Below are 27,085 nucleotides of genomic sequence, written 5' to 3'. Positions count from 1 at the left end.
ATAAATTACAAACAACAATTGATAAACCACAAGATACCAATAGTGGAAATAAGAAGTTGAAACCGTGCGGTGGGAATCCGGTGTTCAGCACAAGGGAAGGGCCTGCACTGCCCCATAGCTCGTCCTGAGGGGAGGAGCTGGAACAGTTTGTGTCGGGGATTGGGTGTTCTGCAAGATATTTTCTCAGCCCTCTTTCTGACCTGTGCACCATGCAGGCCCTGGGTGGGAGGAGTGGCTTTTTCTGCAGTCCTAACGCTCCGTCGAAGTCCGAACCGGTCCTTGTTCAGTTGCTGGGCCAAACCAGACAATTACAGAGTTTTTATAGATCCTTTCAGATTCTTGAAAATGGCAAAATGTGGGGTGTCTCTGCGTACACAGCTTGCCGTTCCCAGCCGGGTGCTGGTGCTCAGCCTGGCCTGGCCTGGCCTGCTCTGGTCTCCGCATGGAAAACGTTGGACCTCTCTAAGCCGCCGGGCAATCCTCTTCCGCCCTGCCACCCGCCACGCTCCCTTTCCGGAGGTTGTAACGCAGCAGCTGCTCATTCCGTCCAAACTGCCGCCTGCCCTTGCCCGGGAGAGCATCCGAGGGGCACGCAAAAACCAGCTCAGCCCAAGGATTTCCCGCCTCGAGTTTCTTTTCTGGGCAAAATATGAACAGAGCAGCTTGAAAAATAACCGCAGGTTCTCCTTTTAAGCTTGGGATTCACTGGCACGGGATGGGGGTGCCGTTTACCCCAACTGGGGTGTCTTCCAAAGAGGGCTGGACTAATTGGTCTCCCAGCAGATGCCTTCAGAGGCGCATGCGCGTGCACACACCCCGCCATCCAGGCTAAGAGCCACTGATCCCCACGGCTTCCACAGATTGGTCCAGGGATCTCCAAACTTGGCAACATTAAGACTTGCAGACTTCAGCTCCCAGAATTCCCCAGCCAGCATCACCATCTTTTGAAATCCCTCTTTGATGACTGAATGACAGTATAAAAGAATGACAGAGTCGGAAGGCACCTTGGAGGTCATCTAGTCCAACCCCCTGCTCAGGCAGGAAACCTATACCATTTCAGACAAACGGCTGTCCAGTCTCTTCTTAAAAACTTCCAGTGTTGGAGCATTTGGGAGGGAAGTCGTTCCACTGGTTAATTGTTCCAACTGTCAGGAAGTTTCTCCTTAGTTCCATGTTGCTTCTCTCCTTGACTAGTTTCCATCCGTTGCTTCTTGTCCTGCCTTCAGGGGCTTTGGAGAATAGCTTGACCCCCAATTCTTCTTTGGGGCAGGCCCTCAAACACTGGAATACTGCTATTGCATCCCCCTTAATCCTTTTTTTCATTAAACTACTAGGCATACCCAATGCCTTCAACCGTTCTTCGTATGTTTTTGCCTCCGGCCCCCCTGATCATCTTTGTTGCTCTTCTCTGCCCTCTTTCCAGAGTCTCAACGTCTTTTTTTACATTCTGGCGTTCCTCCCTCTTGATATTTGGAGGACCATCCCCTTCACGGATCCCCAGCTTCAGAAGAGCCAAAGTCCTTCATAAAATACCAAATTCCATATTTTTGCAATATAGTTGCTCATCGTGTTTAAACTTTAGCAACTGTTTTCCTGCAGAGTTGTGTCTGAGTTACAAAAAAGCATGAAACCCAAGTTTCGTACATCACTGCCATTTCCTATACTGGAAGTTTTCAACACTGGAAGCTTTCAAGAAGAGACCGGACAGACGTTTGTCTGAAATGGAATAGGGTTTCCTGCCTGAGCAGGGGGTTGGACTAGATGACCTCCAAGGTCCCTTCCGACTCTGTTATTCTGTTATACGATCTTTGGGATATTCCTTCCAGCCTTTCCTCACTTTCATTTCACCCCAAGTTGCTTTTTCATCACTTTTACTTTTAATCCATTTCCCTCCAAGGGAGATTCTTTGTTTATCTTCCTTCACTCATTTCTAAAACAAACTTTGCTTCCATCAAAGTTGCTCTCATTTTGCAAAGAAGGCAAAACAAGTCAACTCAGAGTGACATTTTTCAACCTTGGCTACTTTAAGATCTGTGGGCTTTAGTTCCCAGCATGGCTGGCTGGGGAATTCTGGGAGTTAAAGGCCACACATCCTAAAGTTGCCCAGGTTTGTAGAGAGATTGACCCAGAGGTTCCCATCGATTCGGCGGTGGTCAGTTTGAAGTTCTGAGTCCAGGGCTGAAGGATTCACACGGGTGAAATGAAGGCAGGATAGCAATCATAAAGAATATTTGAAGCGTGGGGTCCTGGGGGCTCTCTGAGCTGGGTGGTTTCCTTGCAGACGTTTCATGACCCAACTAGGGAACCTCATCAGTGCTAGTAGGGAGGAGGGCTTGCAGGGAGGAAGAGGAGGAGGACTGTGGTGTCCTTGTTGCTCTCTGAGCTGGGTGGTGTTCTTGCAGATGTTTCATGACCCACCTAGGGAACCTCATCAGTGCTGGAAGGAAGGAAGGAAGGAAGGAAGGAAGGAAGGAAGGAAGGAAGGAAGGAAGGAAGGAAGGAAGGAAGGAAAGACAGACAGACAGACAGACAGACTGTGGGGTCCTTGAAGCTCTCTGAGCTTGGTGGTTTTCCTTGCAGATGTTTCATGACCCAACTAGGGAACCTCATCAGTGGTAGAAGGGAGGAGGGCTTGCAGGGAGGAGGAGGAGGAGGAGGAGGAGGACTGTGGTGTCCTTGATGTTCTCTGAGCTGGGTGGTTTTCTTGCAGACGTTTCATGACCCAACTAGGGAACATCATCAGTGCTAGAAGGGAGTTTGAGGAGAGGAGGACTATGGGGCCCTTGGTGCTCTCTGAGCTGGGTGGTTTTCTTGGAGATGTTTCATGACCCAACTAGGGAACATCGTCAGTGCTGGAAGGAAGGATTAGGGTTTGCAGAGTGGAGGAAGGGAGAGGAGGAGGACTGTGAGCTCCTTGGTGGTCTCTGAGCTGGGTGGTTTCCTTGCAGACATTTCATGACCCAACTAGGTGACACTGTCAATGCTAGGAGGGAGTGGGGGAGGAGGAGGACAACTGTGGGGTCCTGGGTGCAGACATTTCATGACCCAACTAGGCAACATCATCAGCGCTAGATAGGATAAATGCTTGTGGAAAGAAAAGAGTTGCAAGGAGGAGACTGACTGGGGCCCTGGAAAGGGCCTTGCAAGCGGAGGAAGGAGGGCTCTGGAGGGCAGGACCGAGGAAGGGACCTTGGAGGTCACCTAGTCCAACCCCCTGCTCCGGCAGGAAACCCCATAGCTGCATTTTAGACTAGCAAAAATGTGACGAAACATCGGCTGGACGGCCATCAATCTGGGGGACGTTTTCATTTCGAATTTGCAGACTGAATCAGGCAGGGAGACATGTTGGCCTACATGGACTCTCCCAACCCTGGCTTCTATATTTAGCTTTAATTCTCCTGGCTGCAAGCTTGGCCGAGAGCCGGGAGAGTAATTTAAAAGCCCTGTGGGGGTGCAGCGGCCCTGTTCTTCTGAGTTGCGTCCCCAGGACGGGTGGTGCCTGCCTGGAAACCTGCCCTTCCTGCTCCACCTTCAGCCCTGGCAGGGCATCTGGAGCTTGCCTTTCTTTCCCCACTGGGGCGTGGGGGGGCTGCACTTGTGTTTTCCCCACCCCCTCCTTGATGGGCGGAGGGCAGTTTCCCAGGGGAACGGCCTTGGGCCTGGCTGGTTTGCGCTCAGCCTTCTGCTGGGGCTGGGCTCTGCAAGGCCGAGGGAGCCTTTCGAGGGCTCTCCTGTGTAGAATAAGGTCCAGGCCTTTAAGAAGAGGCTGGAGAGCCCTTTGTCCGACATGGCACAGAGCCAGCATGGCCGGCTGGGGAATTCTGGGAGTTGACGTCCACAGGTCTCAAAGTTGGCACGGCTGGGGACCCCTGGCGCAGAGTCTCCTACTTCCGCAGCGGGTGGGTGAGAAGCGAAACGTTTTCAGAAGAAACAACCGAGAAAGTCCGGTTGCCTTTTGGGAAAAAGCACCTTTGGGACCTGGAGGACGGAGGGATCTCTGCAGGGGCCGAAAAGGATCCCACCAGGCACCTGGCCAGGAGGGCGTCCCGGCCTGGGGGGCAGGCAGCCTTCTCGGCGGGAAGCAAGAAGGCCGGCAGGAACGGGGTGAATTCCGCCCCGCTTGGAGCTGGGAGGGCAGGCGGCCTCCCCGACAGCGTCCAGGATGAGGGCAGGTGCCAGAAGCTGGCCGGGGTCGTGATGGCAGTCCCAGGAACGGGGCCAGGACGGGCGGCTGGCACTTTCTCCCTGCGCTGGAAGGAGAGGGGAGAATTGGCGGCTGGAGAGGCACCGCCGGGCCTTCCTCACTCTCCTGCCGGGCTGCCCTGTGGGAAGAGCAGGAGATGCGGGCTTCCTCCCCTTGGTGGGCTGATGAGAGACGCCCGTTGGCCTCCGGTCCCGGCTGTCCCATCCCGGCAGTCCAGCAAGGGAGGCCGGAGTCTTCCCCAATCCCCGTCACAACGGCCTTGGCTTGCCTGGGAGCCCAGCCTGGACCAGCCCCTTTGCTGGGGACCCTCCCAGGTGGGCCCGGGGCCTCCTCCTCACCCCTCCCCTCCGGGGGGGGGCAGGAGCCGCTCTTGGCCGCGGTCCAGAAAGTGCCGTGAGGGTTCCGGATCGTGGCCTGGGCTCCCGGTTCCCTTCTCCCAGGGGGGGCTGATAGGGCAGACTTCTGCAGAGGGAGGAAGAAGAAAGGAAATCTGGAGGGTCTCGAGGCAAAACGTGGCCTCCCCTTCTGGTGCTTTTAGAAGCTCCTCTTCTATGGGTGACTAAGAGGAAGGTGACCCCGAGAGAGGAGGAGGAGGAGGAGGAGACCAACATGTGCAGTTCTGAGCTTATGACTAGCCCCCCCCCGCCTCTTCCTCCTCCTGTCCACAAACTGTTGATGTTCCCTAGTTACAGTAAAGTAGAGTAGAATACAATTAGAGTAGAATAGGATAGGATAGGATAGGATAGGATAGGATAGGATAGGATAGAATAGAATAGAATAGAATAGAATAGAATAGAATAGAATAGAATAGAATAGAATAGAATAGAAAATAGAATAGAATAGAATAGAATAGAATAGAAGAGAAGAGAACAGAACAGAACAGAACAGAATAGAATAGAATAGAATAGAATAGCAGAGTTGGAAGGGACCTTGGAGGTCATCTAGTCCAACCTCCTGCTCAGGCAGGAAACCCTATACTACAGGTCTGCAACCCGCGGCTCCGGAACCGCATGCAGCTCTTTCAGCCGTCTCCTGCAGCTCCCGGTCCTCTGCCATGTGCAGTCCCCCCCCCCCCAAAAAAAAAGTGGGACTAAAAAAGTTCAACCAATCAATTCAAATATGCAGGGTAGGTGCATATCTCGCCTTGGCTCCACTCTTCAGTCAAACCCTGTTCTGCGCATGCGCACACATTTTTTGCGGCTCCCAGTTTTTCCTTTTGTGAGGGAACCGGTTCCGAGTGGCTCTTTCACTGTTTCAGGTTGCTGACCCCTGGGCTAGACCATTTCAGACCAGTGGCTGGCCAATCTCTTCTTAAAAACTTGGGAGTGTTGGAGCATTCACCGCTTCTGGAGGCAGGTGGTTCTAAGTTGGGTGATGAAATGTCTGCAGCCAAGCTGAGAGAGAACCCCACAGCCCTCCTCCCCCTCCCTCCTCCTCCTCCTCCCTTCTCCTCTTCCTCCTTCCCTTCCTCCTCCTCTTCCTTTCCTTTCTCCTCTTCCTCCTCCTCCTCCTCTGCTTCCTTCTCCTGCTCTTCCCTCCCTCCCTCCCTCCCTCCTGTGGCAGTGAAGCTCCTCGGCTGCGTGTTCAAGCTACGCACGTGAGTTTGACGGGCTTCTCAGCTGCCGTCTTAATATAGTCCTCAGGGCCCTTTCAGGAGCCAACTTGAGCTGCTGATCAGCCTCTCTGCAAATCCTCTGCTTGGAGATCGGCTTTCTCCTGCCCATCATGTTGTTAAGGAGCATCGGGGATCCGGTTTTCCATCCCCTTTAATCCAAGGCCATTTTTACGCATGCGAAGTGATAGTTTTGCAAGGCTACTCGACGGTGTGGAGATGATCCTTGGGTTGCCAAAGAGGAAAGCATTTCATCCCTCTTTATTTTTCTTTGTTCTGCAGGGGTCCTCTGGTTTTTAAGAACGTGACACGCAGGGAAGAATTTCTTACGATGCCATTCAAACATTAACAGTCACAAATTTTTTAAAAAATAGATTTTTCCTGACAGTAGGGTTGATTTTCAATGTATGATTAGCTCACAAGCCAGATTTAGGGGTCTCTGTTGCAAGAGAAGGCGCTAAACCAGGGGTGTCCAACCTCGGCCCCTTTAAGACCTGCGGGCTTCAACTCCCAGAATTCCCCGGCCAAGGGGGTCACCTTCTCCACAACCAGCCTGAACACCTGCAAAGGTGACCGGGAGGTGCCCTGCAGCTTGTGCAACGGTTTTGCAGGTTTTTTATTTATTTATTTATTTATTTATTTATTTATTTATTTATTTATTTATTTATTTTAATTCCATTTATATCCCGCCCTTCTCCGAAGACTCAGGGCGGCTTACAAACTTAGCAGGTTGTCACATTGTGGTGGTCCTTTGAAGTATCTGAGCTCCTGATTTTGTCAGCATCTGTTGTCCACCAGCTCTTCTCTCGGCCTTTCCAGGTGGGCATCTTACGGGCAAATGAGTGCTTTTTCCCGCTTCCCTCAACCCACCTTTTCAAAATCACTTCTGTTTTTCTGACATTTTAGTCGTTTTGATTCTCCTTTTCTAGGCGTTGTTTCAGTAGGTTGAGACGGGAAGCAGCGGAGTTCCATGGTGAGGTGGGCCCTCCGGGTGGATGGGCAGGGGTGCCAACGTGCCCCAGTGGGGGGGTTCTTACGAAGAACTGGAAGGCTGGGTTGAGCTGTGGGAGGAAGGAGGAAGAAGGGAAGGCGGGCAGGCGGGTGGAGGGAGGGAAGGAAGGAAGGAGGAAGGGAAGGGAGAGAGGGAGGAAGTTGATTAAGGAGGGAGGGAGGGCACGGAAGGAAGGCTCAGCACAGCCTATTTGCTTGGCTCCTGCTCTTCTGCAGGGGACGGAGCAGCCCCCGGGACTCTTGGCTTCCCAGAAAACCACCACCACAGCAGCAGCCCCCCCCCCCCCCAGCCTGGCCACCGCCACTTCCTGAGCCCCTTGGAAGCCGGACTTTGCCAGCCTGACAGGACGGATCACTTTTCTTTCCTGAGCTAAATATACCGAGCAACAGCTGGTTCCCCTGCCCGCTTCCCTCCCCCCCCCCCCCCCCGGAGATCAGGGCTGCTCCAAGCTGCATGGAGGGTCTGGAGGACATTGCCGGCCTCTGGGTGGAGGTCACGGGCTGTGCTGGGGAGGGGGCTGCAGGGAAGCAGGCCTGCACCTCTGCTTTGCCCCCCCCACCTTTCCTGGCTCGGCTGCAGGGTTTAAGCACGGCCATCTTGGACCCTCTTGCGATGTTTCATCTCTGGCCTTCTGGCCTTTCTCTCTCTGCTCCGGACCCTGGGCCCGGCTCTCTGCGGACTGTCTCCCTCGCTCTTCCTGGGGACGCTCTGCTGGGCCAACCGGCCAGGAGAACACTGCAGAGGAAGAATTAAGAGTAGCTGGAAGGGACCTTGGAGGTCTTCCAGTCCAGCCCCCCGCATAGGCAGGAAATCCTACGCCATTCCAGACAAATAGAGCCTTGGTGGAGCAGTGGGCTAATGCCTCCTTAAGTAACACCAGCTGCCTGCAATTAGTGTAGGTTCGAGTCCCACCAGGCTCAAGGTTGACTCAGCCTTCCTTCCTTCCGAGGTAGGTAAAATGAGGACCCAGATTGTTGGGGGCAATAAGCTGACTTTGTAATAATGCCGCATGGGTGTGTGTGTGAAAGCCCTAATAAGCAGGCATATACATAGAATGAAGGCTACTGCTAAGCTTGTAAGCCGCCCTGAGTCTTCGGAGAAGGGCGGGATATAAATGGAATTTTTAAAATAAATGGCTGTCCAGCCTCTTCTTGGAAACCTCCAGTGATGGAGCAGCCACAACATCTGAAGGCAACTTCCATAAAGCTGGCTAATTTGTTCTCCCTGTCAGGAAATTCCTCCTTAGTTCCAGGTTGCTTCCCTCCTTGATGAGTTTCCATCCGCTGCTTCTCGTCCTGCCTTCTTCGGGCGCTCTGGAGAATAGCTTGACTCCCCCTCTTCTTTGGGGCAGCCCCTGAGATTCTGGAAGACTTCTATCCTGTCCCCCCTGGTCCTTCTCTTCTCCAGACTGGCCAAACCCAAATCCTGCAGTTCTTCACACGTTTCAGTCTCCAGGCCTTTAATCGTCTTTGCTGGTCTTCTCTGTGCTTTTTCCAGCGTCTCGACATCTTTGTTGTAATGTGCTGACCAAAATTGTATGCAGTATTGTAGGTGTGTGGCCTTACTAAGGCGTTGTAAAGTGGTGGTAATACTTCAACGTGATTTTGATTCTATGCCTCTGTTTGTACAGCCTAGAATTGTGTTAGCTTTCTTTGGCTGCTGCCGCACACAAGCGGGCTCCTGTTTAAGGGATTGTCCACTAGGAAAGGATTCATCAAGCTGCACCAGCACAGCAGCAGCAGCAGCTTGTGTATATGTGTGTGGTGTGTGTGTGTGTGTGTGTCAGTGTGAGATCAGCCGAGCACCTTCTTCACCCTTGGAGAGATTCTCTCTCTGTTGCAAGTCGCTGCTTTTTTGGTCCAGCCACACTTTCATTTCCTTTATTGCTATCATTGTGAACACAGCACCCTCCGTGTTTGTGGCTTGTTGGCTCATTTCAGAAGAAAAAACAAAACAGGTTTTTTTGTTCTTGACACTCTTGATTTGACTTTGCTTTTTTTTTTTTTTGAAGTCCAAGAGTTTGGGCGTGCTGATGAACAGCAGGAAATGGTGTCACAAATGCTGCTCACTTTTTTATTCCTTTCTGGGTGCTTTTTTAAACAAACAAACAAACATGCAAATGTTTTTGTAATGAAGTTTGCTTAAAAGCCGCAACCTCTTAATGCCTAGTCCAGGGGTAGGGAACCTTGGCTCTTTTATGACTCGGGAACTTCAACTCCCAGCATTCCTGAGCCAGCCATGCTGAGGGAAAAGGGAGAGGTTTCCAAGCTGAGCCATGCTGGCTCAGGAATTCTGGGTGTTGAAGTCCACGAGTCATGAGGGGGCCAAAGTTCCCCCATGTTGGCTCAGGAATTCTGGGTGTTGAAGTCCATGAGTCATGAGGGGGCCATAGTTCCCCCATGCCAGCTCAGGAATTCTGGGAGTTGAAGTCCACGAGTCATGAGGGGGCCATAGTTTCCCCATGCTGGCTCAGGAATTCTGGGAGTTGAAGTCTGCGAGTCATAAAAGAGCCAAGGTTGCCTACCCCTGGCCTAGAGTCTCTAGTGAGCATCCCGGTTTTCAAACGCCCTTGGGCAACTCCAGTGAGGGGCAAACAACCAAGTGCACATGGGTAGAGTTGAAAGTAGCTACTTTATTGTTTTCCGACTATAATACAGGGATCTCCCCACACTGAGGCAGGCAGCTTTCGCTTGAGAATGACCAGTTGAAGCTCTAAAGCAGGGGTGTCCAAGACTTGTGGGTTTCAACTCCCAGAATTCCCCAGCCAGCTGGAGGGTTTGTTCTCTGTGTATGTACAGGTGGCTTTCTCTGTCAGTGTTCCTCCAATCAGGAAATTACCAACTCAGAGAAACAATCAAGCAATAAACAGCAGCCTAATTAAGTAACCAGGAAGAGTAATTCCACCAACACCTAGAGAGCAAGCCACTTGTCTATAAAATGAGAGCAAACCTTCCTTTCTTCTAGCGCTGATGATGTTCCCTAGTTGGGTCTGCAAGGAGTCCACAGTTCTGCTCCCCCTCCTCTACCATTCCACAAACCCCATCCCTTGTTAACCCTGCCGATGTTAACAAGCTGGGTCATGAAACGTCTGCAAGAAAACCGCCAAGCTCAGAGAGCACCAAGGACCCCACAGTCCTTCCTCCTCCTCCTCCTCCTCCTCCTCCTCCTCCTCCTGATGATATTCCCTAGTTGGGTCATGAAAAGTCTGCAAGAAAACAGCCCAACTCAGAGAGCACCAAGGACCCCAGAGTCCTCCTCCTCCTCCTCCTCTCCCCTTCTAGCACAGATGATGTTCCCTAGTTGGGTCACAAAACGTCTGCAAGGAAAGAACCCATCCCAGAGGGGACCAGGACACCCACCCACCCCGTCCAGCCCTTTCTATTGGCTGTTCTTGTGTCTTCACTCATCCCATTGAAAGAAACATAAGGGGTGACCAAGCCACTAATTCCTGAGCCCACTTCTCCATGTAGAAGGGGGCTGGATCCTTTTCCCCCAACTTCTCCATCTGTGCCCTCATCTTGTACCCAGATTATTACCTTGGAAGGGACCTCAGAGGTCTTCTAGTCCAACCCCCTGCTCAAGCAGGAAAGCCTATATCATTCTGGACAAAGGGCTGTCCAGTCTCTTCTTAAAAACCTCCAGGGATGGAGCACCCACAACTTCTGACAGCACAAAAAAAGGATCCTTTTATGGGCAGAATCTTTTGGGGGGGGGCCTCCGTAAGCGATGGAAATTCCTCCTAGAATAATAACAGAATACCCGAGTTGGAAGGGACTTTGGAGGTCTTCTAGTCCAGCCCCCCTGCTCAAGCAGGAGACCCTTACAGAATCATAGACTCACAGGGATGGAAGGGACCTCGGAGGTCCTCTAGTCCACCCCCCCCTGCTCAAGCAGGAGACCGTAGCGCATTTTAGACAGGCTTGCTTGTTCGTTGTGCACCAGTCCTGGCAGCCCCTTCCTGCAAGGTTGCCGAGTTGTGACAGCTGTTGGCAAGGGCAGACTCAGTGAAAGGACGCAGGCGAGCGAGACAGGTGGATGCCCCCCCCCCGGCAGAGTTGGCTGTTGTGGGCCAAGGGGGTCTCACGCAGGAAGCAGGTGGGAAAACGCAGGGCAGCTTTTCAAGCTGGCAGTGGCAGCCTTTTCAACGATTCGGTGGCGTCCATTTGCATAAGAACCCGGAAGGGCTTTGACTTGTCCTGCCCTGGCCCTGATCCGGCCTCTGGTTGGAAAGAAGCCTTGCAAGGGGGTGTCCTTTGTGGTGGGACGGATGTAGCTGGTTGACTCTGTCCGTCAGACCCGCCCCAACGTGGGCATTTAGGAAAGACAGGCCCTCGAGGCCGTTCGGTTGAAGTGAAAGATTCTTTTACTAAAGCTAAGTGGTTGCAGCGAAAGTCAAGCTAGATCTGAACATTCCCTTGCAACGGTTACGCTTTCCCCGCTTTACCTGGCCCTCCCCCCCCGACCAGTCCATCAGTGTCCAATAGGATGGGGTGTTCTGGGAACGGCTCGGATATGGGGTGCCTCCCCGTGCAGTTTCACATCTGGTTCCCGGGCCGGGTGCCCTTGGAAGCCGCCTCACTCCGCTTTGGCCCCTCTGCTTCTTGTCATGCGTCTCCCCTCCCGCTGCTGGTCTCCTCATTCCCAGGCCCACGGGCCGCCACCCCCAATTCCCTCCCCCTCCCTCGCAGTTTACGGCAGGGTTCCAGCGAAGCGGAGAAGCTGGAGTCGGCAGGCCTGACTCTCTCGTCGTCTTCCTTGCCCAGTTCCTGCGGGAAGACCTGAATTACCACGACCCCACCATCAAGCACACCACCTTCCACGGGGAGGACAAGCTCATCAGCGTTGAAGATCTCTGGAAGTCCTGGAAGGCATCGGAAGGTGAGCCCGGAGGGGCCCCGCGGCTCGGGCGCCTGTCGGGGCAGGACGGGGGGGGGCGGCTTGGGACTCGCTGCCTGTAACGGCAGGAAGAGGCTTCGGGCTGGGCTGCTTGGTCCTGAGGGCCCGGCTGAGAGGCTGAGAAGGGTCAGGAGAAGACCTGGAGAATTCTTTCCCCCCCCCCCCCCAAAAGAAGGCCAACGGGCAGAAAAGGCTAAAGGTGGTCCAGGGGGTTTGCTTCCCTACTAAAGTTAGAGCCCTGTGGTCAACCCCTGTGCGACCACTGGAGCTCAGCACCCACTTTGGCCGGGGGGTCCTTGGGGCTCTCTGACTTTTGGTGGTTTCCTTGCAGACCTTTCAGACCCAAGGGAGTAGGGCTTGCAGAGAGGAGGAGGAGGAGGAGGAGGAGGGGAAGGAGAGATGAGATGGAGAAGGTTAAAGGAGGACAGTGGAGGAGGAGGAAGAGGAGGAGGAGGACTGTGGAGTCCTTGGTGCTCTCTGAAGTTGATGGTTTTCTTGCAGATGCCCTATGCCCCAACTAGGTGAGATCATCAGTGAGAGGAGGAGGAGGAGGAGGAGGAGGAAGATTATGGGATCCTTCATGCTCTCTGAGCTTGGTTCATGACCCAATTAGGGAACATCATCAGTGCTGGAATGGAACCGGGTTGAACCTTGTTTATATAAAGTTTCGTGGGTGTGGTTTCTCCTTCATCATTTCATCATGATAGGATTGTTTGTCTGGTCTTAATCCCTGCTTATCTGGTTGTGGGCTGCAGGAAAGGATGTGTCCCGGTCTTTTTTGTTTCCTTTGAAGCTTTTTTGGTCGCTTTGAATGGTGTGTAAATGTGATTTATGAGAGCAGAGCTGCTAGCACTGATCACGTTCCCTAGTTGGGTCATGAAATGTCTGCAAGGAAACCGCCCAGCTCAGAGAGCGCCAAGGAGCCCCACAATTCGACCCTGAGCTACAAAGATTCTCTTCTATTGCTCCAGTTTGGCCTCTGTGGGAAAAGAAACCCAGGTCAAGCACGGGAAAATCAGCAAGTCCGGGCAGTACAAATGGCAAGCTTAGGCTCTCTGCAAGAACCTCAACTATTAACGGTCAGAATGAATTGGCGGTGGATAAGAGTCAGCAGGATTCAAGGCGGGCTGGAGACGTAGATCTCCTGTGGGCAGGAAGGGACTCAAGTCTGATGACGTGTTTGACCCCCTCCTCCCTCCCACTCAGCCTGCTCACCTCCCACAAGCCACGCCTGGGCCACAGGGGTGAGCAAGGAAGCTTCCCTCCAGCTGAGGGGAGGCAGGAGGCAACTTCCACTCTCACCTCCTGCCCTTTGCCCCCCCCCCGACCTCCCCCCCTTGGTTTCCTCCCCCTCTTCCTCCTTCCTGACTCTTGTTTCCCCGTCAACTGCTTCTGCCTCCTCCAGACCCCTCCTCCCTCGCGGGAACCTGTTGTAGGACAGCCTGACTTGTTTCCCTTCATCACAGGAGTTGTTTGTTTTCAAACTTCGCACAATTGCATTGGGGTTCCCCCCCCTCCCCAGCGATTTGGCAAAGTGTTTCATGCAGCACTGCCGGCCGGGCAAAAGGGAAGGAGGTGTCGATAATGAATATTTTTCAAGGTGTCTTTGGGGGGGGGGTTACCTTACTGGAGATGTACAGGCCGAGAGATTTGGGGTGATGTCGCGGGGAAAAGCAGGGGTGTCCAACCTTGGCAAACTTTAAGACCTCTGGGCTTCAGCTCCCAGCCGGCTGAGGAATTCTGGGAGTTGAAGTCCACGGGTCTTAAAGCTGCCCAGGTGGGACAGCCCTGCCTGAAAGAGGAAGCACAGGAGCCACCAGGCAGGGGGGGGGGGTCCCTGCAGATGGGAGAGGGGGGATTGGGGAGGGCTGGGGGGGCTCTTCCTCTGGCCACAGACGTCACGAGAGATTCACGCAGAGCAGAGGGGGGGCTTACCCTGGACCCACCAGCCACAGCCCCCCCCCCCCCCGCAGGCCTTTCGCTCGTTCCCAGAGTCATCAGGGGACTGGCGCTCTCTTCCCTGAAGCCTTTGAGAACGTCAGGATCTGTTTCTCGAGTAAATCCCTTTGCAGCAGGCAGGCCCTGGGTGGACTTCTTTCTGCCTCGGACCAGGCGCCGTGCCCAGGTGCCTGGGGAGACATAGAGCAGGCCCTCCCGTGCAGGCCAACCTGGGCGTTGAGAGCTTCTTTAGATAAGAGGGCTGCTCTCCGCCTCCCTCCCTTATCCCGGTTTGGCTTCCCTTCGCCAAGCGCCAGGCCCGTCTGGGGGCCCCTCCCCGGCCGCTCTTGGCCCCCCCGCCGGCAGGCTCCAAAAAAAAGAGGCTGAGAGCCTGGGAAGAGGGGGCTGGAGGCTGAAACACACAGGAGGGACGGTTGCGGGAACTGGGTGGGTCTGGTGAAAAGAAGGATCAGGCATGGAGGGATGGATGGATCGACGGACAGAAAGATAGATAGATATAGATGAAGGGATAGACAGATGATAGACAGACAGATGGAGGAATGGTAGGTAGATGGATAGATAATAAGTTGGTAGGTAGGTAGATGGATAGATAATAGATAGGTTGGTAGGTAGGTAGATAAAGGGAGGGAGGGATATAGATAATGGATAGATAGATGATAGATGGAGGAATGACAGGTAGATGACGATGATAAATGATAATAATAAAGTTGGAAGGGACCTTGGAGGTCATCTAGTCCAAACCCCTGCTCAGGCAGGAAACCCTATACCATTTCAGACAAAGGGCTGTCCAGCCTCTTCTTAAAAACTTCCAGTGTTGGAGCATTCACCCCTTCTGGAGGCAAGGAGTTCCACTGGTTAATTGTTCAAAACTGTCAGGAAGTTTCTCCTTAGTTCCAGGTTGCTTCTCTCCTGGATGAGTTTCCATCCGTGGCTTCTTTGCTGCTCTCTGCTCTGGTCCTCCCGGGGCCTCTTGGCTCCGTCCTCCTTCGAAAGCCACCAGGCTTTTGCTCAGCCACCCACCCCCCCACCCCCACCCCCCAGCCTCCGTCCAGCTGTGCCGGAAGGGGCAGAACAGCTGGGGAGAACTTCCTTCCTCCCAGGCCCTCATCCTTCCGGCCTCCCTCGCAGGAAGGTTGGCAAAGGGACAGAGCAAGCCCTCTCTTCTCTCTCAGATCGGGCAGAGTGTGGGGTTTTTTTCTGTGTGTGTGTGTGTGTGTGTGTGTGTGTGTGTGTGTGTGTAGGATTACTAGCCCAAACGAGGACAAGCAGCCTTTGAAGCCAGGGACTTTTCCTTTCTAAATGAGCGGCGCAATTAAAGAAGTAAACAAAGGCAGTTGGGCCCTTGAAATGGGCTGCTCCATTTATTCTTAGGCTTGTTTCCATCCCCAAATTAACCACAAATGTTTGTTTATTTTATGACAAGGTCAAAACGTAGCATTCAAGCTGTGGGCCTGCCAGGATCTCCTCCTCTGCAGAAAAACGTGCAAGGAGTCCTCAACTCACGACCAAACAGTTGAGCCCAAAATTCCTGTTGCTAAGCGAGACAGTTGTTAAGTGAGTTTTGCCCCATTTTACGACCTGTCTTGGCACAGTTGTTAAGTGAACCACTGCAGTTGTCAAGCTACGGTGGCAGCCTTGTTGTGAGGCGAATCTGGTTCCCACCCCCTCCCCCATTGACTTTGCAGGTCAGAAGTTTGCAAAAGGGGATCGCCGACCCCCTGGGACACTGCGACCGTCATAAATATGAGTCAGCTGCCAAGCGCCTGAATTTTGATCACATGACCCTGGGGATACTCCAATGGTCATAAGTGTGAAAAACGGTCATGGCCCTTTTTTCAGTGCTGTTGTGACTTTGAACACTAAATAGAATAGAATACAGCTGGAAGGGACCTTGGAGGTCTTCTAGTCCAGCCCCCTGCTTAAGCAGGAGAACCTATACCATCTCAGACAGGTGACTGTCCAAACTCTTCTTAAAAGCCCATGATTTCTGGTGGCAGGTTGTTCCACTGGTTGATTGTCCTCACTGTCAGGAAGTTTCTCCTTAATTCCAGGTTGCTTCTCTCCTTGATGAGTTTCCAACCGTTGTTTCTCGTCCTGCCTTCTGGTGCTCTGGAGAACAATGTGACCCACTCTGCCTTGGGGCAGCCCCTCAAATACTGGAACACTGCTATCACGTCACCCCTGTTTCTTTTCTTTAGACTACTAGCCAAACCCCAGTCCTGCCGCCGTTCTTCGTATGTTTTAGTCTCCAGGCCTTGGATCATCTTAGTTGCTCTTCTCTGAACTTTTTCCAAGCTCTCAACGTATTTTTTGTAGTATGGTGATCAAAATTGGCTGCAGTATGCCAGATGTGGTCTTACTAGGGTTTATAAAGCGGTACTAATAATTTGTGTGAACTTGATTCTATGCCTCTATTTATACAACCCAGGACTGTGTGAGCTTTTTTGGCCGCTGCTGCACACGGCCGGCTCACGGTCAAGCGATCGTCCACTAGGACTCCAAGGTCCCTCTCACAGTGGCTGTTTCTGAGCCGGGCCTCGCCCAATCTGTGCTTAAACCTTTGATTTTTCCTACTTAAATGTAGAACTTTGCTTTTCTCCACACTGAAACTCATTTGTTTCATTGTTCAAGTTTGTCAAGATCTTTCTGGATCCTGAGGTTGTCTTCTGCGGTGTTGGCTACTCCTGCCAGTTTACGATGAGCTGTTGTGGGTTGAGGCCTATCTGTGGTTGAAAAGGGTCAGCTGGTGCTTCAGATCCGAGCTGGGGAGGGGTCTAGAAAGGGCAGCCCAGGTGGGCAAAGGGGCCGTATGGGCCGAAGAAAGTTCTTCTTTCCCGGTGCCAGAATCGCTGCGAGTCCCCCGGGATCGATTCAGCAGCAAGAAACCCCCGGGGGGTCGATTGGCTGGGCCCTTTCCCCACTCCTCTCCTTAGGACGAGGCAGCCCTGATTCTTGGGGTGCTTTTCCAGAATGTGGAATAATAAGAGTTGGAAGGGACCTCGGGGGTCTTCCAGTCCAGCCCCCTGCTCAAGCAGGAGAGCCAATGGCATTCCAGTCTCTACTTAAAAACCTCAGTGATGGAGCGCCCACGATTTCTGGAGGCAGGGGGTTCCACTGGCTAATTGTCCTCCCTCTCAGGAAATTCCTCCTTAGTTCCAGGCTGCTTCTCTCCTGGATGAGTTTCCATCCGTTGCTTCTTGCCCTGCCTCCTTCAGGGCCTTTGGGGAATGGGGTGACCCCCTCAACCTGGGATCAGCCCAGCCCTCCAGCGTCCTGGCACCTGCTCTGCTGGTAGGGAAAGTGGCCAGACTGGGAGGGTCTCCGTCGCCTCCAGTCTCCTCCCCCCCCCCAGCCCTTTCTTCCTCCTCCCTGTTTATTGTAACCACAGCTGAATAAATAAACAATAATACGTATGTATTTTGACGTACTTTCCCAGCAAGCCGTCACGGAGCAGAGATGAGCAATGGAGTGATCCAAATTAATGCTAACTGGAATGGGAGACACCCCCCAAAGCCCCTCCCCAGACTTTTGAAAAAAGATTTCCAAAGGTGGTAGTTGCAATCCGCCCCTTTCTTCCTTCCTTCCTTCCTTACTCCCTCCCCTTCCTTCTTCCTCCGTCCCCTCCTTCCCCTCTTTCCTTCCTTCCTTCCTTCCTTCCTTCCTTCCTTCCTTCCTTCCTTCCTTCCTTCCTTCCTTCCTTCCTTCCTTCCTTCCTTCCTTCCTCGGCTACCTAGTTTGTGAGTGCAGCGTCTGCAAGAAAGCAGCCAAGCTCGGAGATCACCAAGGACCCAACATGAAAATTAAATATGGCCATCCGAGTTAACAGAGACAAGAAGGAGCCGATGTGTACAGCGTAGGATGTTCTCTTAAAGCACCAGCCACCCTCGGCAAGACCCCCCCTCTCCCCATCGAGACCCCAGGCCAATGGGCAGAACCAGCTTTGCAGGCCCCCCTGGGCAAGCGGTGGGGGGGGCCACACGGTGAATGCATGCGCACAGCCCTTAGAGGGCCCGCCGAGAATGAGGGGTTCTGGGGGGGGGAGAAAAACCGGCCTGTCCTGCTGCTTCTCCCCCTTCTGCAGTCTACAACTGGACGGTCGAGGAGGTGGTGCAGTGGCTGATCACCTACGTGGAGCTCCCCCAGTACGAAGAGACCTTCCGGAAGCTTCAGCTCACCGGCCACGCCATGCCCAGGTCAGCCGGCCGGTCCGTGGCCCGAGAGTCAGGCCATCGAGACCTGGGGAGGGGGAGGGGGGGCGGCTTGGGGGAAGACGGGGGTCTTGGGAGGCCGCTGGTTCCCCTGAGAAGCCCCCACCCCACCCCGCGTGCTTTGCTGAGAGATTTGTTTTCTCTTTTCGAACCGGTGCTGTTTTTATTTCATTTATTTTTTATCCCACCTTTATTATTTTTACAAATGGCTCAAGGCGGCAAACATATCCAACATACCTTCCTCCTCCTATTTTTTCCACAACAACCACCCTGTGAGGTGGGTTGGGCACAGAGAGAGAGAGGGCTGGCCCCAAATCCACGAGCTGGCTTTCGTGCCTAAGGCGGGACTAGAACTCACCTTCTCCTGGTGATCGGCCCAAGGTCACCCAGCCGGCTTTCTTGCCTAAGGCGGGATTAGAACTCAGGTTCTCCTGGTTTCTAGACCAGCACCTTAACCATTAGACCATTAGGCTTTTCTTCTCTTCTGCTGTTTTTTGTCCGTGGTTGCCCAGTGCAGAGTTTGAACCCCTGGCCTTTCCTGTGGCTGGCCAAGGAGGTTCCCTTTGCCAAGAAATCTGCAATTCATTTTCCAAAGGAAGGCAGTTCCTTTAGTGCAGCAATACTAAGTATATATAAGTACCAAAAGCAAATATTAAATGAACATGAAAGTAAACGAGATTTTTTCCTATCTGGCGTTGCCCCATAAAAGAAATCTTGATTGTTGGATGGATGCATAAAAAAAAAATCTAAAACTTTTCAACACCCCCAGAAGTTAGATCCTCTTGTGAAATTCTACTTTTCCTTGACCTGAGAAAGAAGAAAATGCGGCCTGGGGGGTTAAAGGAGCTTTTGGGGCACAGAAAACCCCAGTGAGATGGATTAAGCTTAAAGGAACATGAAATGCGCAAAGTTTTCTCACGCGTCTGCCCTAGAATCTCTAGTTTCCGGTGGGGATTTGTGCAAGCGAAGAAGGGAACAACTGGAAAACTCGGGTGGGCAGTGCTTCAGCGCGGTGGGTGCCATTGCCCAGAGCAGCAAGGGAAAAAGTCTCTGCTCTCTTTTGTATCCAGGATGGGCAACTTTAAGACCTGTGGACTTCAGCTCCCAGAATTCCCCAGGTGGCCTGGAATGATAGAGTTGGAAGGAAGGATCCCCTAGCCCAGGGCTCCCCAACCTTGGCAACTTTAAGACCTGTGGACTTCAACTCCCAGAATTCCCCAGCCAGCAAGGTTGGGGACCCCTGCCCTAGTCCAGCATTTCTTAACCTGGGCAATTTTAAGATGCATGGACTTCGACTCCCAAAATTGCCCAGTCAGCCATGCCAGCTGAGGAATTCTGGGAGTTGAAGTCTACACGTCTTAAAGTTGCCAAGGTTTGAGGCCCTCGTGCCGCAGGAAAAGGGGCAGGCTGGCAGCTCTCCTGCTCTCGATTCCCGAAAGGGCCACCCGTTGGGATTGTGCCTTCAAGACCGGTTGAGGCAGGTGCGGGCACCTGCAGCAGATCTGGCAGGATTGGGGTGCGGTCTGGAGACCCAGGGCTGCCTTTGGCTCAGCCAACTCCTCCTGGAAAATAATTGCCGTGCCTCGCTCGGACCACTCGCCTTTCCTAGTGAGGGAGGTTATGCAGCGGGAAGCCCCACCTGCTTCTTCTCCACCATTGTGTAAGCTGGACAGGTGTTCCCACCTGTCTTCTCTCTTCCAGGCAGTTGAGGTGCTAGAGGGCAGGATCTGGGACGTGGCAACTCTGCAGAGACCCTCCAGTAGGGATCTTTCCTCTTTTATGAAGTCCCGTTCAGATGTTGCCTTCAGAACTTTGAGAAGAACCAGGAAATGGCCTCTGATCTTGTTCCTGTGACCAGCAGCACACCTGAGTGGATCCTGTGGGGTCCTTGGTGCTCTCTGAGAGTTGTGGCTTTCTTGGCGATGTTTCGTGAGTGAACTAGGGAACGGCATCCGTGCTAGAAGGTTGCGTGGGATGTTCATCATTCAAGTGGTTCTCTGCAGCCTTCTGGCACTGAAGCTGTTCCCTAGTTGGGTGATGGAACATCTGCAAGACAACCACCCAGCTCAGAGAGCACCAAGGAACCCATTCTCCTCCTCCTCCTCCTCCTCCTCCTCCTCCTCCCTTCTAGCGCTGACGATGTCACCTCGTTGGGCAATGAAACACCTGCAAGGAACCTGCCCAGCTTAGAGAGCCTGTCGGAGCCCAGAGTTGAACCCTGAGCTACAGAGATCCTTTTGAGCAGATTCTGTTGAGGGAAGCTGAGGTCTGACCTTCCCTCTTCCTCAGCTGGGCCACTCTGTTCTTCCTTCCCTGCAGGCTGGCCATCACCAACGCCACCATGACCGGGACGCTCCTGAAGATGACCGACAGGAGCCACCGGCAGAAGCTGCAGCTGAAAGCCCTGGACACCGTGCTCTTCGGCCCGCCTCTCCGTGAGTGACCCTCCAGCCTGCCAGGGTGCTGGAAGCCAGATTTGGGGGGGTGGGGGGGGCTTGGGCTTCCACTCCCGTCGCCCTGAGCTAAGCTGAGGCCAAGGGATTGTGGGAAGGGGAGTCCAGGCCACTTGGAGGACCGAAGCCCTGAAGCGGCGTGACCTCCTCCCTCGTGGCTTGCCTGTCCCGTTTCTGGGGAAGCGTGACCGGTTGTGAGTGTGATCACAACTCTCTGAGGCCAGCTGCGACTCTCCGGCGAGGGAGAAGTGGAGGAGAAAATGCTGGAAGGCTGCCCCTCCGTGGTGGTGGGAGCCCCGTGTCCTGGGGAGGGGGCCCAGTTTTAAATGCAGCTGGAGGGCAACCGTGGTTTCCGTGGGGCCCTTCCTGCCTTCCGTGAAAAAAAGGTTGCCAGACGACTTGCGACAGTGACGGGCAGGCTTCATTACAGTCGTATGTCGAGGAGTATCTGTGGCTCAGAGTTCTTATTTATTTATTTGATTTATCAAATTTATACACTGCCTATCCTGCAGTTACACTATTCTCACGTTGAAGGGCTTTTGGTTTTCGACCAGCCCCCCCGTGCAGGTAGTCCTCGACTTACAATGATTCATTTAGTGACCGAAGTTATAAAGGTACTGAAAAAAGGAGCCTTTTTCACACTTAATGACGCTTGCAGCACCCCCACGGTCACGTGATCAAAATCCAGACGCCTGGCGACTGGTTCGTATTTACAACGGTCGCAGAGGCCCGGGGTGTGTGTCACGTGATCCCCTTTTGCGACTTCCTGACAAGCAAAGTCAACGGGGGAAGCGGGTTCACTTGACAACTCTGTAACTACCTAAACGACTGCAGTGATTCACTTAACGATGGTGCTGAGAAAGGTCATAAAACGAGGCAAAACTCACTTAATTGTCTTTCTCAGCCATGGACATTGTGGATTCAACTGTGGTCGTAAGTCGAGGATTGCCTATCAGTGCCATGGGAATTTCGCTTTGTTTTGTTTCCTACTTGCATTATCTGGGGTGTGTCTTTGTGTTTGTGTTGGAACTCGCACGTTTTATTTTATCGCCAGGAAGCTCTCAGCACACTGAAGAAGTAAATAGATCTGGCCAGGGTGGTTTTTGAGAAGAGGACGGGTGATCTTATCCGTTCAAACTCATTTGCTGCATATTGGATGCTTTCAGACTTAACTTTGTGTCTTTCTGTGGTGGTTTTGTGTGTGTGTGTCTGTGTGTAGCGTAAAGGAATAGCTTAGAGAAAGGACAGAAAAAGACCTCGTGGGATTATGTGTGTATTCTTCTAACGCAGAGAGAGTTCTCTGTCGGTGGAGTTGTGTATATAAAACGGCTTATGAGTCCTTAACCACTTTACGATTTGTTTAAAATTCATCAAGTGGATATCTAGGCCATATTTTCTTTTTTTTTTCATTTTGTGTTTACCTGGAGCACTTCATTTCAGCTCCCTACACCAGTGTGTCTCCACACAGGCCCCCTTAAGACATGTGGACTTCAACTCCCAGAATTCCCCAGCTGGGCACGGGCTCCCTACATCAACAATTTCTTGTGGGGTGGGGAGATCAAACCGGCCACGTGGCAGCAACCCAGAGCCACGACATCGTCGCCTTTTGCGACCGTCTGACCAGCAGCGTGCAACTCCGGCAGGGCAGAGCAAAGGCCGTGAGCCTCGTCGGGTGGAAGCTCAGCCGAGGACAGTCCGGCCGCTTCAGTCCAGCCACTTCCAGGAAGGTCAGCCTGAGGCGGTTCCTGCAGACCAGAGCGGCCCTTTGTGGGGTTTCTTCTGCCAGGCCAGAAGCCCGGGAGGAAGGTGTCCATCTCCGCCTGCCGATCCCACGTGGGCTGCCGGTGACGGGTCCGTGGGAGGTTGCTCCATTGTCAGCAGGAGCTGAAACTGGTCCTGGCAAGCTGGCAGCCAGAGGGCTGCCGTGCTGCTGCTTGGGAACCTCTCCTCCTGTTGCGTGTTTCACAATACGCGAACAAGAAGCAACAGGTGGAAGATCGTCAGGAGGAGAAGATCCTACCTGGAGCCGAGGAGAAACTTCCCGACGGGGAGAATGATTGATGAATAGAACGGCTTCCCTCCAGAAGCTGTGGGTGCGCCATCATTAGAGGTCTTCAAGAAAAAGATTGGGGTGCAGTAAGGCCTCCTGCCTTGGGCAAGGGTTGGACTAGAGGACCTCCAAGGTCCCTTCGGCTCTGTGATTCCATGTTCTAGGAAAGCAGGCTGCACCCCAAGAATCGGGGCCTCCCAGCCCTGTGACAGGTGGGCACTGGATCTAGAAGGTCCCTGTCCCTCTGCTGATACCCCACCCACATCAGGGACCGTTCCCTGCACGGTGGAAGAACCAGCACGGTGGCCTGTCTGGGCTTCTGAACGGAAGGGAAGACGCCACTTCATGGTTTCCTGGCCCAGCCCTGAGCAAGCTTTGCAAAGCGTCCTGAGGACGCCGGAGATCCTGGAGACGTGCCCCAGCAAGTCCGTCCTTCTTCCTCGGCACTTGCTACAACCACATTCCTGTCACACCTGGTTTCCAGGCCGGCCCAGCCTCTGTTTACCTCGCCAGAGCGCTGCGGATTTGGCCCGTGTTTGCATAGAGGTTGCTTTCCGAGGAATCCAATTTGGGTCACCAGCCGTGGACTGAGCCCACGCAGATCCCCGCCAGCGGATCCTCTTTAAGGCCTGCAGACTCCCCGGGGGGCTTTTGCAGCCCCTCCGTGGGGAAAAAAAAAGATCCTGCTTCTGCTGTTTTACTCAAGGAAGCTGCCAGCTCACGGTTCAGCAGAGATAAGGGAATTATTATCCTGCTTCATTAAGAACAGCGAGGCTGAATGAAGGACAAATAACTCCTTAATACTTGGTGCAAAGGTCGAGCGTTGTTACCTGTTGCCAAAAGAACAGACTTGGCTATGGACTTTTTTTTCCGCCTTTGAGAAGAACAGCTCCTTCCTTTATGCATAGATTTTATCTTGTTGCAAACTGAAATCATTCCTAACCGCTTTCTAAACCGCATTTTGGGCTACTTCCAGGCCGATGGCTGTAAGTTTGTTTATTAAATTTATTTGCGCCCCCCCCCCATATCTCTCTGCAAGAAGTCCATGGGTATATTCCTTACTGGTTGACACCTCTGAGGCTTTCTAACCCCTTGAGAGCCTTGCCCAAAATTCGTTGAGAGTGCGGCCTCTTGAGTTGCTGTTGCTAGTTTTAACTGAGCTAAAACCGCGTGGCTGCCTTTCTCTAAACGCCAAAGGGTCACCCTAAAAATCCACTCTTGGAGCTGCGTGTCTGAAGAGGGCTTAGAAATCAGGGCCAGGCCTCAGGGTGACGTCTCGGACGGAGAAGAAGCAGGAGGGGCTTTGTGCGCTTCCCAGAATTATGAAGGTTTTTGACAGAAGGTTTTGGGGTAAAACATATTTATTTATTTACACTTCACATTTCTCAACCGCCCATCTCCCTCAGAGAGAGACCCCGGGCAGCCTACAACATGATCAATAAATTAAATGTTAAAATCAGAATAATTTAGGGATTAAAAAAAAATTAAACTGTAAAACCACATTGTGAAAGTTCCCAAAGGTGAAAAAGTTCCAACGTGGCGGATCATCAGTTGTTAATACAGGCAGCGGAGGAGGGGGTTTCACCAGGACAGCCGACCCCGTGGTGGTGAGGGCCCGTGTGCCCCGCCACGCAAGGCTACACAGCCAAGGGCTCCAACACGAAGTTTTCAAGAAGAGACCAGACAGCCGTGGGTCTGAAATGGAATAGGCTTTCCTGCCTGAGCAGGGGGTTGGGCTAGATGACCTCCAGGGTGCCTTCCAGCTCTTGTGGTTCAGTTAAGCTTGTCAGATCTTTGGTGCTGCAGAGCAAGGAGGTGCTGAATAGGTGCTGATTCTGCCCACCTGGACGTTTGCCTTCAAAGCCAGGGGGCTTCCGGGCGGGGGAATCCCTGCCCTTCCGTGGGGTCTGGAAGCCAGCAGGAGGGGGGCCTCCAGATCCGATCAAAGCGGGCCGAGCAGAGGCAGGAGAGGAGTTGTTTACGCTCTTCCACTTCTCTTTCCCCAGTGACCCGTCACAACCACTTGAAAGACTTCATGCTGGTGGTGTCCATCGTGATCGGCGTGGGAGGCTGCTGGTTCGCCTACATCCAGAACCGCTACTCCAAGGAGCACATGAAGAGGATGATGAAGGACCTCGAAGGCCTTCACAGGGCTGAGCAGAGTCTCCACGACCTCCAGGAAAGGTGGGTTGGCCGGTCCCTCCTTCCAGCTGCATCCTGGGGGAGGACAACAGCTGCCCAGGCTGCTCCTTCCTTCCTCGCTCTCTGCAAATAACAACAACAACAACAACAATAATAAAGTTGGAAGGGACCTTGGAGGTCATCTAGCCCAACCCCCTGCTCAGGCAGGAAACCCTATATACCATTTCAGACCAATGGCTGTCCAATCTCTTCTAAAAAAACTTCCAGTGTTGGAGCATCCACATCTCCTGGAGGCAGGTGGTTCCACTGGTTAATTGTTCCAACTATCAGGAAGTTTCTCCTTAGTCCTAGGTTGCTTCTCTCCTTGATGAGTTTCCCTCCATTGCTTCTTGGGGGAAGCCTGCATGCGCTTCAGCTTCCTTGAGAAAGGTTGGGTAAATTCCCCGCAGGGCGAGTGTGGTGGGCCTCCACGGGGCCCCTCCTCGTGTGTCAGGGAGTTGGTTGCCCCCAGCCCACTTTTTGTTTCGCTCGGACTTGCTCCGGCGTGTCCCCAAGCGGTGCTGCCGAAGGAGACGTGATGGAGTAACAGGAGAAAAGGAGTGGGGGGGAGTCCTTGGTGTTCTCTGAGCTTGGTGGTTTTCTAGCAGACCTTTGGCTTCCATGTTGGCTCAGGAATTCTGGGAGTTGAAGTCCACAGGTCACCACAGTTGCCCACCCCTGACCCCAGGTGAGGTCCTTGGGCTGGTGCAGACTCAGGCCCTCTCCTGGACTGAGAGGCATCTGCTTGGTCTCACGAGCCCACAGTGGGGCTGCTCTCGTGGCTTAGTCCTGGACCTTCGGGCCTTCCTGACAGTCTCTGGGCTTCTTCTCTCTCTCTCTGGCCCAGTGGGCCCCTTTGGTGGCCCTGCCTGAGACTTCTGCCTGGGGTCCCTCAGCACTGAAGGCCCAGACGGTGGAGGTCTCCAGACTCCTTTACCCCACTATGGAGGACCTGCCCTTTCCACCTTCATCAATGCCTGTTTTTTCTTGGTAGCGCCAAAGTGAGTCTCCAGGAGAAAACGGTTCTTCCTTGGCTGCAGAGGGGGTGTTTCTAGTAGCCGTAGTAGGGTGGTTGTGGATGCTCATCCCTGGAGGTTTTTTAAGAGGCTGGACAGCCCTTGGTCTGGAATGGTCTAGGCCAGGGGTAGGCAACCTTGGCTCTTTTATGACTCGTGGACCTCAGCTCCCAGAATTCCTGAGCCAGCATGGGGGAAACTTTGGCCCCTTCATACTTGGGGACTTCAACTCCCAGAATTCCTGAGCCAGCCATGCTGAGGGGAAAGGGAGAGGTTTCCAAGCTGAGTCATGCTGGCTCAGGAATTCTGGGAGTTGAAGTCCACGAGTCATGAGGGGGCCATAGTTCCACCATGCTGGCTCAGGAATTCTGGGAGTTGAAGTCCACGAGTCATGCAGGGGCCAAGGTTGCCTAGCCCAGGTCTAGGGTGTACTGCTTGAGGAGGGGGTTGGACTAGAAGACCTCCAAGGTCCCTGTTATTCCATTACTTTAATGCATTCACAAGCCCTATTCAAAAAACCCTTCTCTTTTCCTCTGTCTCCCAGTGGTAGGGAGTTCCACAGTCTGATTATGCCCTCCTTGAAGTGGGTTTTCTGGGGTTTCAACTTCTCCCTCTCACTTTCCGGCAGTTGTAAGATGGCAGAATCGAGCCTCAATCTCAATTCCGAAACAAAATCTGGATTAAACAGCCTGCTTGGTCTAGCGGATCCCAGTCCCTGCCCAGGTGCCGGCTTCCTTCTGCCCGCAGACCTTTTTTGGCCCAGCCAGTGGGATCCCTGTGAAGCCCCAGCCTCCATCAGGCGGCTGGACTGGGAGACCACCCGGAGATCTTTCCGATGTGCAACACTGCTCCCTCCTCGGCTGGGAGCAAAAATATTTCTTGGGCTCCGTAAATTGGCATTAAGTTGGCTGAAATCCATCTGGTCTCGCAGAGATGCCCAAACTGACAGTGGGAACATTGGTGTGTGTGTCTGTGTCTGTCTGTCAGTCTGTCTGTACAGGTGATCCGTACAGGTGACCAAAATTGACCCCAAAATTTCTGTTGCTAAGCAAGAGAGTTGTTAAGAGAGTTTGGTCTCATTTCATGACTTTTCTTGCCATGGTGGTTAAGTGAATCACTGCAGCTGCCAAGTTAGTAACATGGTCGTTAAGTGAATCTGGCTTCCCCATTGCTTGTCAGAAGGTCGCAAAAGGGAATCCCGTGGCCCCCACATACTGCAGCCATCATAAATACATGCCAGTCACCAAGCGCCCGGCTTTTTTGATCACGTGACCACAGGGAAAGCTGCTACGGTCATATATGTGGAGAACGGTCATAACTCCCTTTTTTCATTGAAACTTCAAACAGCCACTCAACCAGGGGTCTTCAAACTTGGTCCTTTTATGACTTGTGGACTTCAACTCCCAGAACTCCTCAGCCAGGCACACAGTCTGAGGAATTCTGGGAGTTGAAGTCCACAAGTCATCAAAGGGCCAGGTTTGAAGACCCCTGCCC

At 53.1% G+C, this 27,085-nt stretch overlaps 1 protein-coding gene across 6 annotated transcripts in view; it reads left to right on the top strand.

Annotated features, from left to right (window-relative positions):
* Positions 1-27,085, top strand: part of STIM1 (stromal interaction molecule 1) — a 69,147-nt gene that overhangs the window by 31,935 nt on the left and 10,127 nt on the right. For all 6 annotated transcript variants that reach the window (XM_081327354.1, XM_081327352.1, XM_081327353.1 and 3 more), the window contains exons 3-6: positions 11,592-11,706; positions 17,765-17,876; positions 20,211-20,326; positions 24,401-24,578. In XM_081327354.1, coding sequence (XP_081183480.1) covers positions 11,592-11,706; positions 17,765-17,876; positions 20,211-20,326; positions 24,401-24,578 — 521 coding nt within the window. The remainder of the gene's footprint in view (positions 1-11,591; positions 11,707-17,764; positions 17,877-20,210; positions 20,327-24,400; positions 24,579-27,085) is intronic.

This window comes from Vipera berus, assembly GCF_964194415.1.
Source record: "Vipera berus genome assembly, chromosome: 4".
NCBI lineage: Eukaryota > Metazoa > Chordata > Lepidosauria > Squamata > Viperidae > Vipera > Vipera berus.
Note: the sequence above shows the minus strand (reverse complement) of the source record. Positions and strands in the feature narration are given on the sequence as shown.